Source organism: Neomonachus schauinslandi, chromosome 3 (genome assembly GCF_002201575.2).
Source record: "Neomonachus schauinslandi chromosome 3, ASM220157v2, whole genome shotgun sequence".
In the NCBI taxonomy this organism is placed as follows: Eukaryota; Metazoa; Chordata; class Mammalia; order Carnivora; family Phocidae; genus Neomonachus; species Neomonachus schauinslandi.
The window spans coordinates 149,635,709-149,652,365 of record NC_058405.1 but is presented as its reverse complement, the minus strand read 5'-3'; the positions used below and the strand labels follow the sequence as shown (position 1 = coordinate 149,652,365).

Below are 16,657 nucleotides of genomic sequence, written 5' to 3'. Positions count from 1 at the left end.
GCCTTTACTGCCATCTTTAAAAGACGGAGTTAGTCGAGTAAGTTATGTATGTAAGTTCTCAATGGCAAAGCGGAGACTCAAATCCAGACTTGGGACTCCAGAACCTGAACTTCACTCCCAGCACTGTAAGGTTCCTGGGTTGCCATCTAAAAATCTTCCTGGAGCCGCAGTGGGGCAGGCGGTCCTGCATTAGCAACTGGAAGCAGATGCGAGCTGAGTGAGAGTTAGGCACCCCCTGGACTGGCTCATTTCTCCCCCAGTCTAGACATCAACATGTTTCCAGTTACTCTCGTAAGCCATAGTTTGTCCTGGCATAAGGCCAATTACTTTCTGATGTGAGAGACCACTCCCCCTTTCTCTCACCCCTTTATTCTGTCCCCATCTCTCCACATCTGCTTGGTGGTTTGGAATGCTTGAGCCAGGTATTCCTAGAGCTTTGCTGAAATGGCACAGGAGTGTTTTCGGGCTTCAGAAGTAGCTTCATCTTGTCCTCATGTATCAGAGGACAGAAGTCCTTCTGAAAGGAAACTCACCTTTTACTTCCCTACAGTCAGCTCTCTTACAACATACCTCTTCTTCACAGAATAAGACAATGTTAGGGTCTAGTCTCTCACACTGAGATGAGAAAACTGAGGCCCAGAGATCTCCCCAAACTGATCCCTTCCTCTGTAACTACACTGTCCAGTCCACGAGCCTCATGTATGTGGCTGTTTAAATTTCAGTATGATGAGAAATCTAATTTCTTCAGGTTCACTGGCCACATTACAAGTGCTTAACAGCCACCTCTGGCTAACAGCTACCATACCCGACAGTGCTCCTGGGTCCTGAATAGATCTGTCCGCTTGTCTTTCCTGACTCCTGTGACACTGGCCTTCAGAGACCCTGCCAACCTCCCAAGTTTTCTCTACAAGGATGCCAAACCATGCAGATCATCTCCAGAGTGTAAGGGATCTGACACTCACAACTAACAGAACACCAGGAGTTTGAAGGTACTGGATTTCTAGGCATCTGGGAATATCTAGAAATCCTAATGGAAATACCACCACACACACATGTATCAGACACACCTTCAGGCCAGGGCTGCTTTCTCACTTGTTCTACCACAACAGAAGCATGGAGTGGCCTCCCCACCTCCTGGGGTGGGGGAAGGTGCTGGTGGACCTGAGCTTTGGCATCGGGTAGGTCTGAATTTGTGTCATTTGGATCCTGGCTTTGTGATGTTGGTCCCATGAGGTAAGCTCTGTTAGCTGCAGACTCCCCCTATTCTAGGAGCTACTCCTATATTTTAAAATGGGGAAAGTGGGGGCACCTGGGTGGCTCAGTCATTAAGCGTCTACCTTCAGCTTAGGTCATGATCCCGGGGTCCTGGGATCGAGCCCCGCATCAGGCTCCCTGCTCAGCGGGAAGCCTCCTTCTCCGTCTCCCACTCCCCCTGCTTGTGTTCCTGCTCTCGCTGTGTCTCTCTGTGAAATAAATAAAATCTTAAAAAGTAAAATGGGGAAAGTGCTCTGTATATACCGCACTGGGTTTATTTTAAGGACAAAAAGAATCTCCTCAGCACACAGCCACCACTCAGTAACTGTGGATGTGGTTCTCCTTTTCCAAGATTCACTGCTTAACTCCAGATTGGCTTAGAGGAATACTGCTTAAGTAATGGTCCCCAGAGCACCAGCAGCCCCCGCCCTGCAGTAATGAATAAATGCAAATCAGGGAGGTGCTTAGCCAACCACTTCTGCGGCCCATGGCAGGATTAATAAGCCAGTAAAGCAGCATGTTCTCTCCTATGAATAACTTAGGCTTTTCGTGAGGTTTACTAGCTGGTGGATCTATGTGTATTCTAATCATCTAATATTCTACTTAAGGTTTTGAGTAATAGTTTAATAATTAGCAACTAACCTCTTTGGATCCATACAAGCTCAGCACTCAGCTAATTCACTTTTTCTACAGTCAGAAAGAATATGAAGTAAGACATGAAGACAGTGATTACATCAGCCCAGGCTCTGTGACAACTCGGGATTTCCAGGGAGTCAAGTGGGGTTATGAAATTCTCAAAATTTAATTTGAATCCCTATTTTTTAAAGGGCGCCTGGCTGGCTCAGTCAGTAGAGCATGTGACTCTTGATCTCAGGCCCATGAGTTAAAGCCCCATGTTGGGCATGGAGCCTTCTTTTTTTTTTTTTAAAGATTTTATTTATTTATTTGAGAGAGAGAGAATGAGAGACAGAGAGCATGAGAGGGAGGAGGGTCAGAGGGAGAAGCAGACTCCCTGCCGAGCAGGGAGCCCGATGCGGGACTCCAGGATCATGACCTGAGCCGAAGGCAGTCGCTTAACCAACTGAGCCACCCAGGCGCCCGGCATGGAGCCTTCTTAAAAAGGAAATAAATAAGTAGGAAATTAAAAATATAAAATGTCAAATGGTGCTTTGGCGACAGTAAGAAAAAGTCAGGAAGTCCACAAACCCACGAAGGTGTCTGCCCTAAAAGTCTAGAAAGTACTGCATTACTGAATCAGCTTTCATAGTAAATGTTCCATAACAAAGGCCTGTTGAATTTGGTCACAGTTATTACAGAGTAAAGGGCTTTTATTTGTTTGGTCACATCTTTATCATTTAAGAAATTTTTAAAAATGATATTTATTTTTATTTCAACATGTCAACTGTGCATTTCCAAAACAGCAGGCTTTTCAAAGGAATAAATCAGAACTGTAAACACAAGACACAGTATAAGTTTTTGACTTCCTAGAGTCAGTTTCACAAATCCACATACTGTACATTCATAGGTGAGGTTCAGCCTGTCATCCATTTCTTTATTTCTATAATTACATAAGCATAATAAATACATCTGATTTTAAAGGTCACTTAAAATGAGTCATGATAATTTACAGTACAGTACGTTTTCAGTTCAAGTGCAAAAATAACTATTTGCTTAATTCTATTTCTTTCTGTTATTTTATTTTTAAGCTGTGTTTTGTGGCAAAGCTAGACATCCAAGTATAGAATTTCTTCTCCCAGATGCAGTATTGGGCAGAAGTATGGTGTCATGGAGAAGCCCTCAGTTTACAACTCATCCTGTCTAATCAGGGTTAGAGGTAAGGTGAGTTGCTCATTTTTAACTCTGTTCTTTCCTTTCCTCTCTCCTGTGCTCACTCACAGTTATTACACATACCATAATTGACCTTCATTCAGCTAAAGCAGCATTCCCTTTTCCACAGCCCTTCCCCAAGGCTTCCTCATATCCTCAGTTTTTCATTTTTAGCAGCAGGCTTTATGCATGAATCACTCAGCCACAGTTCTGACTGTAGCTATGATATTTACAGTAGCACACCCCTATCTGATCTGTCCAGTGTCTGACAGTATCTTCATGGAAAAGAATATACTGAGATTTGTTTTTTTTGTCATTGGAAAATATAGTTCTCATCCTTTCCATTCCTGGCTTCCTATTCACCACCTTTTCCCCTCACCAAAAACAAAACAAAAACTTACCCATTGTGTAATTTTTAAAAATTGTATCCCTCTCCCAGGCACTTAAATCTTATACTGTTATTTGTAAATAGTACTGCTTAATTAAAGAAACCCCTAGGAATTCGGTAATTTTTTTTTAAAATTCCATCAGCTACTTAGAGCCCAAATCACTATAAAATTGTTAAACAGTGATCGAGGCTATTTACAGTATTGATTAATATTTAGTAAACCCTTGTCTGTCAAACCACAGGATACTGAATTGGTTGGTTTATTTGAAATATTCCCTCCTCTGGTCTTAAAGCCCATTTAAAACAAAAGGCGTTTTAAAGCTCAGGTTAGTTTGCAGTAGTCAATACGGCTTTTGCTGCTCAAAGAATTGACTATTTTCATTATATACCATATACATATAAAAATATATTTGCTAGAGATATGCCAAGTTTCTGATGAAACTTTTTCCTTTTTTTTTTTTTTTTTAAACAAAAGCATATAAGCTAGTAACTTATCTGGCTACTTTTTTAAATATGTCATGTAATTTTTTAAATAGTTCTCTTCAAGAGAAACAAAATTATAGATACATTTCATTTCTTCCCAGTTTGCGTTAAGAACCAAGTAATTAGAATAAATAATCAGAAGAGGGAAATTGTGTCAGCATTCACCTTGAAACACCTCCTTTCCCTCCACTTACTTAGTGTAACTGCTGCTTTCAACCCTTACTGCACTGGCAAAGAAGTCCTATAGTCCTTAACCTAACCAACTGAAGAACTGGAAGTCTTCACCGAACTCCCATTCCCCTTCTGTGATTCCAGTGGGATTATGGAAAGTTTATCTGTTTCTGCCAGTATGTACTGTAGCTCCTGTGTATGTATGTGTGTTTCCATGTTGATGAGTTCAGGTATTTAGAAGCGTATATAGTGCTATGCTTCTCAAGGTGAGGCATGTCTTAGGTTCAGGGAGCCTCTCCCTCTGTCCTGGCAGAGGAGCCTGGTTCCATGCAGGGTGTGAGATGAGTGGGAGCCCTCAGTGTCCCCCAGTGGCAGGCTGAGCCTGTTGGTCCTCGCTCTCCTCCACACGCTGGTCCACACTGGGGTGAGTGGGGCTGCTCTGCGTCTGAGATGCTGCTGCTTGAGGGGATGGCTGGTTTCTAGATGGGTCAGAGTGAGTCTCACATGGGACAGGCCGGACTCCACCAGCTAGAGAATTTTCCCGATTCTCATTGGTCCCCTGGAAGGAAAAAAAGAGAAGATGTTCTGTAGTCAGGGCTGCTTGCAAATATATCCAACATTTTTCATATGCCTTCAAGTAAGATATAAGAAACATGGGGAGATCATCCTGAAGTAACTTCAGGGAACAAATAATAGAGGAATAAAGATAGAATGTCTTACCTTTCATCTCCTTTCCTATGTGCAACTGCCAAAGCCGCATGAAAAACACAAACACTTTAAGCAGATGTATCTTGAGGATAAAGGAACATCACTACCAAAATGCCTGGTACTACTAAGAAAACAATTTACATCAGCAAATATTTACTGAGCCACCACCATTGTGACAAGTCACTGAGCAAGCAGCATGGAATTGAACAGAATTCAAGAGCTGGAAGCACCTGTCTGACAGAAAGTAAGGAAGGCATTCTTAGCCTCAGAGAAAAGCCAACAAAAGAATGTCCTGAAATTAAGGGTCCTGATGAATACTTGGGATTTAAAGTATACACTGCAAGGTAAGACAGAACATCTGTGTAAAAAAGGGGAATGGAAACAAGCACTTAGGTCACCAATGGTAAGTAACTGTGAGTCCACACATACTCCAGCATATCACCCCCGCCCCCAGTATGTCTGTAAAATGCTACATCGCCAGAGTCCTGATTGATACAAATCAGGAAACATGTTTTTTTAAAAACAGATTTTCCTCTGAATTAGTATACATCACTTCAAATAGCTGACCACCAAAGAAAAAGTTTTATTTCTGTGATCAATTCTAAAATGTAAAGAAATCTTAATATGATGACTTCTTATTTGTAAGAATAAGCCATACCAGCCAGTTTTTATTAATCCTAACATGCCAGAAAAAAAAATGCAATGATAATATGTAGGCCTAATAGGCTTCCGTGAAAATGAGGATGAGTACCCAAAGTAATGAAAACACTGCTATTCAAGCAGAAGATCTTATCCCTTCTTCTGCTTCACCTCGCTGCTTCGCCTCCTTCATGTGCTCCTTCAACCCCAAGACTCTTTTTTTTGACTGAGCAGGACATTCATGTGAGTTTATAATCTTGATAAATGAGTAAGATCATGCATAGACCAGGATGCATTATGAGTATGGGAAGACTCAGATTTGGTTTAAATTATAGAAATATTACATGTTAGTTTACAAAGTCATGATAAATTTAATTAAGGAAGTTCAAATTTTCTAAAAAGGAAATTATCCAAATTACTCTTTATTTTTGTCTTATGTGTTCTCTGAAGCTACTCTAGATATAGAGCGACATGACTCATCAAGTAAAAGGATATGATTAATATAAACAGGGAAGTAGACTCATTACTTTAGCTGAACTATTCATAGAAGTCACACTTGATCGTTTCCAAAGGCAGTAGATAGCTTTAGTTAACAATTACCCATACTGTTTTATCAACATGATCTGACTACTCAGGAGAGACTATATCTCTAGGGACGAGAAAAAAACACAATTTTTCATGTGAGGCCACCAGCAAAACAACACTCCCACTAATTTGAGTATTCCATTAGACTCATACAGTGGCTCAGGGTATTAATTCATCAGATATTTACTGAAGTCCTATTATATATAAGGTCCTCACTAGAATTTCAGAATAACAGAGATTAATAAATAATGGTCTCCCGTGGCAAGAACCATATATTCTCACTGGAACTGGTATCTGTCAACACTGAAATTTTAAAGAAAAGTACAATTTCTTGGATTTATTTTCTTTCTTTCAAGAAATATCTTCTCTGTGAAGCCTTACTGAGCTCCATAGGCAGAATTTTCCCTCTGTAGAACCTTGTATATACCTCTATAATGCACTTGTCACAGAATACTGAAATTATTTGTCTGCATGTTTGTTTTGCCCACCAGACCTTCCATAAATCTCCTTGAGTGAATAATTAACACAGCTGAGCCCACTTAAGGGAGTACCTTTACCTGCAAAGGCTGTATCTCAGGAGCACGGTTGTCTCTTGTTAGCTGCATCATCTCTTTAATTTGGTAGAGTGCATAGACAAAAGTCACCCAGGGAGAGGAGCTGACCCCCCAAGCTGGCTTGTTTACATCCTCCTGTTCTTCCTGGTGCTTGGTTTTCCTGGGCGGAAGTCTGGGCTCAATGCGTGGCATGACATCCTCTGTCTGTTGCTGTACCAAGTCAATGGTTGCTATGGGAACAGGACTAGAGGGAACAGGAATCCTTTCTGCCAGCATTGTCTTGTCTGGAGAGAAAATCATGTTTAAATCATTTTTCAGAGTTTTCTACATATTTAAACAAACATAAAAATAAATAAGCAGACAATCCCATAAGCCCATTCTAGTGTACTTGGCCACATTAGTAAATTACTGTGTATCGAGGGCCTCTTGGTGCAAGTACTGAACAACAGATGTGATGTTTATCTCCCAGGATCTCTTTATAGGTATTAATAGATATTAACATATTTATTTATGAAGTGTATTCTTCATTACACTTAGATATAATTTAATCTGTGGGCATGGGTTATCGTGAATGTTGTCTTAGGCCCACTTACAGGACTGAGTTTTTAAAGATAAGCATAAAAACAGTAATAGCTGTTTTTATTGGCCTTTTACTGAAGGCATGGATTAACACTCTATAATCCATTTAAGATTTTTAAAAAAAGTGAGGGAAAAAAAGCATTGGTCTTTCTTTCTGTATAACTTGTTAGCATTAAAATCTGCCTCTGGGGTTTTCTGTAACAAGCTAGTTTTTCCCTAAACAGAAAAAGGTGCTTGAGGCAAATGGTCCTTAAAGACTAGGACACCAGGGGCACCTGGGTGGCTCAGTCGGTTAAGGTTAAGTGTCTGCCTTCGGTTCAGGTCATGATCCCAGGGTTCCCGCATCAGGCTCCCTGCTCAGCCAGGAGTTTGCTTCTCCCTCTTCCTCTACCCCTTTCCCCTGCTCATGCGTGCTCTCTCTCTGTCTCTCTCAAATAAATAAATAAAATCTTTAAAAAGAAAAAAGAATAGGACACCAAAGAAGATGAGCCTTGTTCTGGGACCCAAGAGCTAAGCAAGACTGGTTGGTTTTCTTCATTAAAAAGAAAAAAGTTGATTCAACTTGTACATTATATTTGATATGACCTCCTTTCTATATGACAATTTTAAGGAGGGTCATGCCTGGTTAAGGGAAAACTTCAAATTTAAGTTTTTAGATACTTTTTCCCAAATGAATGTAAAAGTGTAACAATTAATACCACTCCCTATCCCTAGGAGTAAAATTGCTGTATAGGTTAAATGTATGTGATTTAAATTTGAAATCCCTTTAGAGTACCAGAGAAATTTAAAACCAGTTCTTCCCATACTACCTTGTACTACAAAACAAAACAAAAACATGAAAACCCCAAGCTACTTAAAATGACCAGCATTCGTTTCAACACAGGAGACAGTTTCTCTCTAGCAGTGGTACACATAAATTCATTGATACACACCACTCAGAAAATCTAGCCAGGCAGGTCTGTTACCACCTCTGGGTTTCTGAGGGGTACATATAGAATTCTCCATGGCTTCAACCTTAGGAACCAGTAAGAGAGAATGGACAGGTTTACCTTCTTCCTCATCTGGCACTGCCAGCCACTGGATCAGGGCAAAAAGCAGGAGGATCACCAGGCAGGCCATGCCGATTCCTCGAAAGGTCGCAGCAGCCCCTGTGGAAACAAACAGAGCACTATACAGCAGAGTAATTCCAGGAAATGCAGATAGCCTTCATCCGAAACTGTCAATGTGCCGAAGTTCAGGGCAAAGGCAGCAGGGCTTGGGATGAACCAGGGAACGATGACTAGTCAGTGGCTTCATACAGTGGACAACAGGCCTGGTAAGTGCCAGGAGCCCCCAGTGCTGGTACTGGATTGGTCATGCATCCAATTTTAAAACTACATTTACAACGGATTGTCTCTGAGTGCCTCTTACCATAAAACTCAGTGGTGCTCTCTTCTTCCTAAACACCATTTACCTGTTAAATAGCCCTATTAATCAGTAGTTGGAACAGCAGAACTCGAATAGTGCTATAAATTCAGATACCCTGGGCCCACCTTGCATAGATGACTGAGCAGTCCAGATTCCTTGAGCAGGATGATCTCCTCTCCACACCACCCCCTGTATTTCCGACAAGGGAGGCTGGACCGGGCAGCCAGACTGTGTCATCAGAGATGCAGCGACATTACCAAAGGCAGCAAATAGCTACATTTTTCTGAAATAATGATGAATTTTCTTTCCTCTAGCATTACTATCAGCAGGTTTAGGGTAACTTGCTTCAAACCAAAAGCACAGGTGTTTCTTCATTTGTTTGGCCCCTTTGAGGTATCTGTGTAGCATCCCATTAGGCTGTTTGTCACAGAAGTGTGCACAGTTACGGGCTGGCTCTAATCATCCTAATGACTTAAGCACACTGCTTTACAACTACGACTACCATGAAAGGGAGAAAGATAATATGAATACTGGAGTTTGGCTTCCGGCAATCTTCAGTAATAATTTGAGTGTTTACTGAGGTGCTGCTGAAAAATTGTGTAAGTTCTCAACAAAGAAGAAAGGGAAAAGGAGAAAGCCATTCTTACCAAAATAATTGACTAATACGCCTCCGATCATGGCACCACAACCTCTCCCCAGACCCAGGTGAAGGCCCTGCAGGATGCCCTGAGCAGAGGTCCTCAGCTCAGGGGGAACAGCTGCACTGAGGTAAGAAATGCATGCTGCCCAGATGGCTGCGTGCGTCACTCCTGGAGAGGAAGAAGAGTGGGAGTGTCTGATGAGCATTCCTTAGTTTACTCTTTTTTGGAGTGCGAAATATTTACTTAATTACACACACATACATACTAAGGACATATACTTGATTTCTAGTAAAATATGCATAACAAAATTTACCATCTTAACCATTTTTAAGTGCATGGTTCAGTAGCATTAGGTACATTCAAAGTGGTATGCAACCATCCATCTCCAGAATTTTTTTTTTTATCTCCCAAACTGAAACTCTGTACCCATTAAATAATAACTCTGCTTAGGCCCTGGAAACCGCCATTCCACTTTCTCTGAATCTGACTACTCTGGGTACCTCCTATAAGTGGAACCATTTATCAGTGGAATTGGTACTTGTCCTTTTGTGTCTGGCTTATTCACTTAGCATAATGTCCTCAGAGTTCATCCAAGTTGTAGCATGGGTCAGAATTTCCCTCCTTTTTAATATTCTCTTGCATGGAGATAACACATTTTATTCATTCATCTGTTGATGGACATTCCAGTTGTTTCCTCCTTTTGGCTATTGTGAATCCTGCTGCTACGTGTATGGATGTTCAAGGATCTGCTTGAGTCCCTGCTGTCCGTTGTTCGGTGTGTACACCAAAAGTGGAATTACTAGGTCATAGGGTGATACTATGTTCCACACTTTGAGGAGCTGCCTGCTTCCCACGGTCGCTGTACTGCTTTACATTCCCCTGAGAAATGCAAAAGAGGCAGTTCCAATTTCTCCACACCCTTCCCAGCACTTGTCATTTTTCATGTTTTTTTTATAATAGCATTCCTAACAGGTATGAAGTGGTATCTCATTGTGGTTTTGATTTGCGTTCCCTAATGGCTCGTGATGCTGAAAATCTTTTTATATGTTCACTGGCTGTTTGTGTAACTTCTTTGGAGAAATGTCTGTTCAAGTCCTTTGCCCATTTTTGAACTGGGTTGTTTGGGGGTTTTTGCTGTTGAGTTGTAGGAGTTCTTTATATATTTTGGGTTTTTAACCCCTTACTGGACACCCATTATGACTTAAGATTATTTCCAATTTTTTCCATTATAATTAGCACCATGATTAAAATTTCTAGAGATACAGCTTTTTACATATATGAGATTATTTATTTGGCTATAATTCTACAAATAAGGTTACTGATTCAAAGGATATAATAATTTTTATGCCTTTTAATATATGGTTCCAATTTGTTTTCCAAAAGAGTGTAGAGACCATTTACAGTGCCTCAATACCCATTTTGTTATATTTTCACCATTTGTTGGGAGGGAGGGAAGGATAAAGGTAACAGATGAAAAATAATTTTGGTATAGCAACTGTGCACTGTCTGAATTTAAATCTTTTATTAGAGCACTGCTTTAAATGTAATAAAAAGATCCTGCCACAACAGGTTTTATAGCTAGAAGGGGTTAAGAAATCATCTGGTTCTGCCTAGATTAAGTCATGAGCTTGCTCCCTGAAAAATAATCTCATTTTGAGATAATAGCATCTCATTACCTATGTTTTGAAAAATTAAACTATATGATTAATATTCATTTAAGATTTAACCTGACATTAGTCTGCTTCTGACTGAAATGGAATAATGGACTGGATTTGCCCTCCTTCTGAAACAAACAAAAACTGGACACAATATATGAAACAGTAGTTCCCAAGACACTGGACATCAAAACAAGGACAGTGATCTCTGATGGATGGAAAACAAATGAGGAGCCCTAGCTTACTGCCTGGTTAGAGTTTAAAAGCTGCAAGGCATAGAGGGGGAGCCACTGAGTTGAGGAGCAGCAGCCGACAGTCTGCAGAGACCACGGCTGCTAGAGTTCCAGAGAGGGCAGAGTACCAGGGAGGAGAGAGCTTTACAGAGAGATCCCACGGGCGTCGGCAGGTGGTCTCCCTCAAGTGCTCAGCAGAGTGCTGCAGCAAAAGCATGGGTACAGACTGTCCACAGCCAGGGAAAGAACCATCCAAAAGCATTACAGAAAACAGTACTCAGAACCTACACAGGGCCAGGAAAAGTACCTGTTTCCACCAAACTGGAAAACTCATGATTCCTGGGATTGGGAGAGTACTCAAAAGGGCCTTGTGTTAGTATTATGACAGAATGAGAATTAGTCTGAACACTGCTTTGGTCCCACCTAAGTAATCTTCACAAGCAAAACCCTAAAGGATCATACTATTTCCAAATAATTTATCTGTATCCTAGTACAAATCTCAAGAATATTTATAGAAATGCAATAATATCCAGCACCCAACAAAGTAAAATTCACAATGTCTAGCGTACAATTAAATTACCAGGGATGATCTTAAGTGGACCCAATAATGGAATAAACACTGTTTTTACTGGATACCTAGTTAAATAATAAATATAATTTTTATGAGGTTTATAGGTTTCAGTAATCATTTCAACTAGGTTATTTTTTAACTAGAAAAATGGACTAGATGATTAGAAATAGTATGCATATTTAATTTCCACAGAAGTCAAATAAAGAATTTGCTTTATCTGACTAAACAATTGCAATACCTTAGATAATACCAGCTTTCTCAGAACTGAGAAAGCTGGGTAGTTTTTTTTTTTTTTAAAGATTTATTTATTTTAGAGAGAGAGAGCAAGCAGAGAGAAAGGGAGAGGGAGAGAGAGAATATCAAGCAGATTCCCCCTTGAGCGTGGAGCCTGATGCGGGGCTTGATCCTAGGACCCTGAGATCATGACCTGAGCAGAAATCAAGAGTTGGAAGCTCAACCAACTGAGCCACCCAGGCGCCCCCTAGAGTCTTAATTATAAATGTTGACACAGTAGTACACAGTGGAAATATTCTTAAATATTTCCCTTTATATTATTAAAGATGCTGCTAATTCCATTTCTTTTCAGATACGCATATTTCTTCATTAACAACACTAAGGAAAAAACTTAAATATTCTAAGAAATAAGATGAATGTATTCAAAATTAGATTAGTAAAATACAACATAGATGTGGAAATCATTTCTTAAAGATGAATCATCAAAGATCTGAAATTACATTAAATGATTATAAATTAACGTTAATAGTGAAGCCAAATTGATCCTTATATCTGTGTGTGAGCAGTCAATTGCTGGATTTACAAGTAGACAAAGATGGGCCTATGTATTCATGTGACCAAAACAATAACATATTTTTGTTATAATTCCAGGTCAAATATAATTCCAACAGTAAAGAGAGTTTCTTTTTCTTCAAAATTCTAAGGATTTTCTAAAACACTGAGTCTTCTAAGATAATTAAAGCATCTTCCAGAAGGATGACTTAAGTCAGGATTCTTATTAAAGATTCTAAACTGTTCTTAGAATTTTGGGGCTAGTATTATGTGGCAGTTGTAAAAGATTCTCTGTAGTCAGATTTCTAGAATTTCCTGACTGCTTTTTGGGACTAATTAGATAATTGGGAACTATATTCCTTAAAGCAACTCAGAGCATTAGCTGAAGGAAAATATAGTAAAGCATACAGTAAAAAATTTTCTTTGGTACCAAAAGCAAAAGAATGAAAGCCACTCTGCCTCTATGCTCCAGTATTCTCCAGGGCAGATGTAGAATTAAAAATTGGTTTCTCTGAGATCCCTTATTTCAAAATATGTAAATACAAGAATCCATACTACTTCCTAGAAAAGAAACTAGCAAAACTGAAAAATCCCATGAAACTTCTAGTAATATTAGTTATCTGAAACTCTTGCCAGTGTTTTTACTACGGTTCTGGTCCTCTAATTTTAAAACAATAAAAAAGCAATTTCCAAACCTAAAAACTCCCCACCATTTTTCATATTTGTAAGGCAAGAAAGAAAGTCTTAACAGCTGTGCTACCTGAAACAACTTTCCTGTAAGATTTGGGAGGTAAAAGATATAAGCTGAGAAAAGAAAATGCTTCTGTCTACTTTATTTTTTATTAAGAACTGTGAAAAAGTAGATGATTACTCTCTATATGATGAAATAAATAAGCAAATTTATTCAGTGGCATGGGTAAAAGTGTTTTCACACTAGAGCTACAACTTTTAAACCTTTTAGTATGAGATAACTAGGTTGGGTGGAGCAGTCTAAGAATAAAAAGATGCTACCCCCTGACTGATAATAGTAACAAAGGTACTTGAACTGACTCTCCTTGCAATATGTGTTAACCCTTCCGTGGCTACTTGTCAGGAAACTATTGATATTTGTGAATGGCAATTCAAACACCAACTCACATAATAGGTGTTTAATGTGTATGTTTGAGTGGCAATTCAACACCATATGTTAACTGATGATGAATGACTTTCAAAGACCACATAGGTCATAGAAACTTAGCTTCTCAGTCTTTCCTTACCTTTACTGGGGCCCCTCAGGATTACCTAGAAGGCCTAACAGAAACACAGAGATAGCTTCACAGCACCTACAGCCAAGACCTTAACTATCTTCTTTTTTTTTTTTTTCTTAGCATATATTGCATTATTTGTTTCAGAGGTACAGATCTGTGATTCAGCAGTCTTGCACAATTCACAGTGCTCACCATAGCACATACCCTCCCCACTGTCTATCACCCAGCCACCCCATCCCTCCCACCCACCAAGACCTTAACTATTTGGGAATACACTCCATATGAATAACCGAGAACCATGAGAAATAATTACGACTAACATTAAATTTTTTTCATTAATGATATTATAGCAGTTTACTGGGAATTGTGCTAAGTGTTTTATACAGCTTATCTCACTTATTCCTCCCAGTATTATTATTTTTTTCTTCCTTTTCCAAAAAAAGGAAACTAGGCACAGAGAGATTAAAGTGCCTTGTCCAAAGTCACACAGACAACAGGGTAGTAGAACAGGATTTGAACCTAAGGTATGTAAGTTCAGCACTTCAGTGCTTAAGTACTATACTATACACCCTCACAACAACTATTAATTAAAAGTATTACACAGGTAATATAACAATCTACTTTGAGAGGTTTTTTGATAATATCAAACATGTCCAACAATCTGTCAGTTTAAAAAAATGTATATTCAGGGTGCCTGGGTGGCTCAGTTGGTTATGAGTCCAATCTTGACTTCAGCTCAGGTGAGATCAAGCCCCACACTGGGATCTGCACTGAGCATGGAGCCTGCTTGGGATGCCTTCTTTCCTTCTCCCTCTGCCCCTCCCAGCTCCCACTATCTCTACAAAAAAAGAAAAAAGAAAAAGGAAAAAAAAAAAAGTATATTCTTACTACCTACTTCTCCTCCTTCTTTAAAGAGCTCACATCATACATATTACCAAGTTTTTTATATGCTCCAAATAACTCTTTATCTTATAGTATTCAACATTGGTATCTGATCCTGTAACATGAACTTCAAGATTGTTCCGTCTTGGCCCAGAAGAATGCAGGGATAAGCAAGAAAAAAAATCCTTTCTTCCCAAACAGACAGCTGCTCTTTGTAAAATGCTGCTTGGCTTGAGGAAATCACATCATAATGGCTGGGAGGGGTAAGAACTGACAAAGTACTGGAGAACTAGGATTTTTTGTTTTGTTTTTCTTGCTCTGCCACTGACTTGTGCTCACTAAACAAAACATAAATATCCGCATAGCACCGACACACTGAATCAGTTGTGACAAACCTTAGGCATTGATGGACCAAAGCACACATTTCAGTTACTTCAGGGTACCTCCCAAATGCTAGGATAAAAAAAAGCTTCTGAAAGATCAACCTAGTGAAAAGAGACTGTTCTTTCTTAAAAAAAGAAAGAAAGAAAACTCCATTGGGCTCACAATAAGCAGAGTCTGTATTGGTTAAGGTAATGATAGCCGTTGTAACAGATCAACCTTGGACTCTCAGTGGTTTCATACATCATATGAAGTCCAGTGGGCATGGGTCATCATTCAGGGATCCAGGCTGCAGAGACTCTGCCATCTTCAGCACCTGGTTACCTTGGGTACCAATATCCAGCTGGCAGAGTGGGGAGGAGTGGATGGCACATGGAAAATTTTATGGTCTGCATTTAGAAGTGACACACATCATTTCTGCTCACATTCCACTGAAAAGAATTAGCCAAATGGTCGTACCTAACTGCAACGGAGACTGGGAAATAGAGTCCAACTATGTGTCCATGAAGAAAAGGAAACCTCAGATAAACAGCAAGCCCAGTGTCTCTGCCAGAGTCAGGGCCACCAACAGCAATAGACCTTCCAAAAATAGCAGAGAACCCTACAAAGAACAGTGGACCTAGCAGCCACCTGCATGAAGCATCTGTGTGTTGCATGAAAGAAACTTTATATAAGGCATGCAACAATTATTGTTAAAAAACCAAAGCTCCCATATCCACCAACGTATAGCACTGCAAGAATCACCGTGCATTCATTCAGTGGGACTTAAGGGAGCACCTAAACTGTGCCAGAGCCCCTGCTCTGCTTTGAGGATACGATAATGTACAAAACACATCTTAAACCACCATGGAGTTTACAGTCTAGTGGGTGAAAAGGGCCAGGATTTATCTGAAAGAGAAACAGCTCCTTGAGAACAAACATATCCAGCGCCTTGACACACACTGGCAGCTGAGCAAAAGAATGTTGAAACTAAGTAGGCAGTGGTCCACATGTTGGGGTATGAGGAAGAAGGCATTTGGAGATAAAAGGTGCTCTGGGAAAGGTTGGAGAGAAGTTCCAAATCCTATGTATGAGGAAAAATGAACAGAGGAAATGAAGCTTCTGTAAGTTTCTTAACTTCACTTTACAAGTTAAAAAAAAAAAAGTGTGTAACTGATACAACAGTGTTTTACAGGCCCTTGTGAATTTTACATGCTGGCATCGTGCCCCCAGCATACCTTAAGAGAAGTTCTAGGAGACTACCACTCAAGCTGACTGTGTTTAATGTCAAGACTTGCCAACAATGTACGCTACGTGCTCAGTGTTTCCCCATATCAAGCCTCACATGAGAACTGCTGTCATATCAGACAGTAAAAATTTCACTTCCCAAAGATAACTTTAAGAACAGTGTGCACTGACTAGTCATTTATGGCCAGGTTTTAATGCATAACTGCCATTTAATCTTGTAGAGTCGAATCTTTTAAATTACATTTCCCTTCGTCCTGACTTTTATTTATTTATAATTTTAAATTTTACTTTGTTATATTATCTAACATTTATTGAAGGCTAACTATGTGTCAGCTAATATTCTAAATACTTTGCATGGATTATTTAATACTCATATTAGTCTATTCTATAGCATAAGAATCTAAGGCTTAGCGAGACTAAGTATCTTGCCCCAAAACAC

The 16,657-nt window shown here is 39.7% G+C and overlaps 1 protein-coding gene across 1 annotated transcript in view; it reads right to left on the bottom strand.

Moving 5' to 3' along the window:
• Positions 1 to 2,614: 2,614 nt before the first annotated feature.
• The window catches only part of MFSD6 (major facilitator superfamily domain containing 6), a 66,721-nt gene continuing 52,678 nt past the window's right edge, over positions 2,615 to 16,657 (bottom strand). Inside the window, exons 4-7 of the mRNA XM_021703034.1 lie at positions 9,243 to 9,404; positions 8,238 to 8,336; positions 6,613 to 6,893; positions 2,615 to 4,682 (exon numbers count right to left, since the gene is read on the bottom strand). Of these exons, the coding sequence (XP_021558709.1) occupies positions 4,479 to 4,682; positions 6,613 to 6,893; positions 8,238 to 8,336; positions 9,243 to 9,404 (746 nt within the window). The 3' untranslated portion in view covers positions 2,615 to 4,478. The remainder of the gene's footprint in view (positions 4,683 to 6,612; positions 6,894 to 8,237; positions 8,337 to 9,242; positions 9,405 to 16,657) is intronic.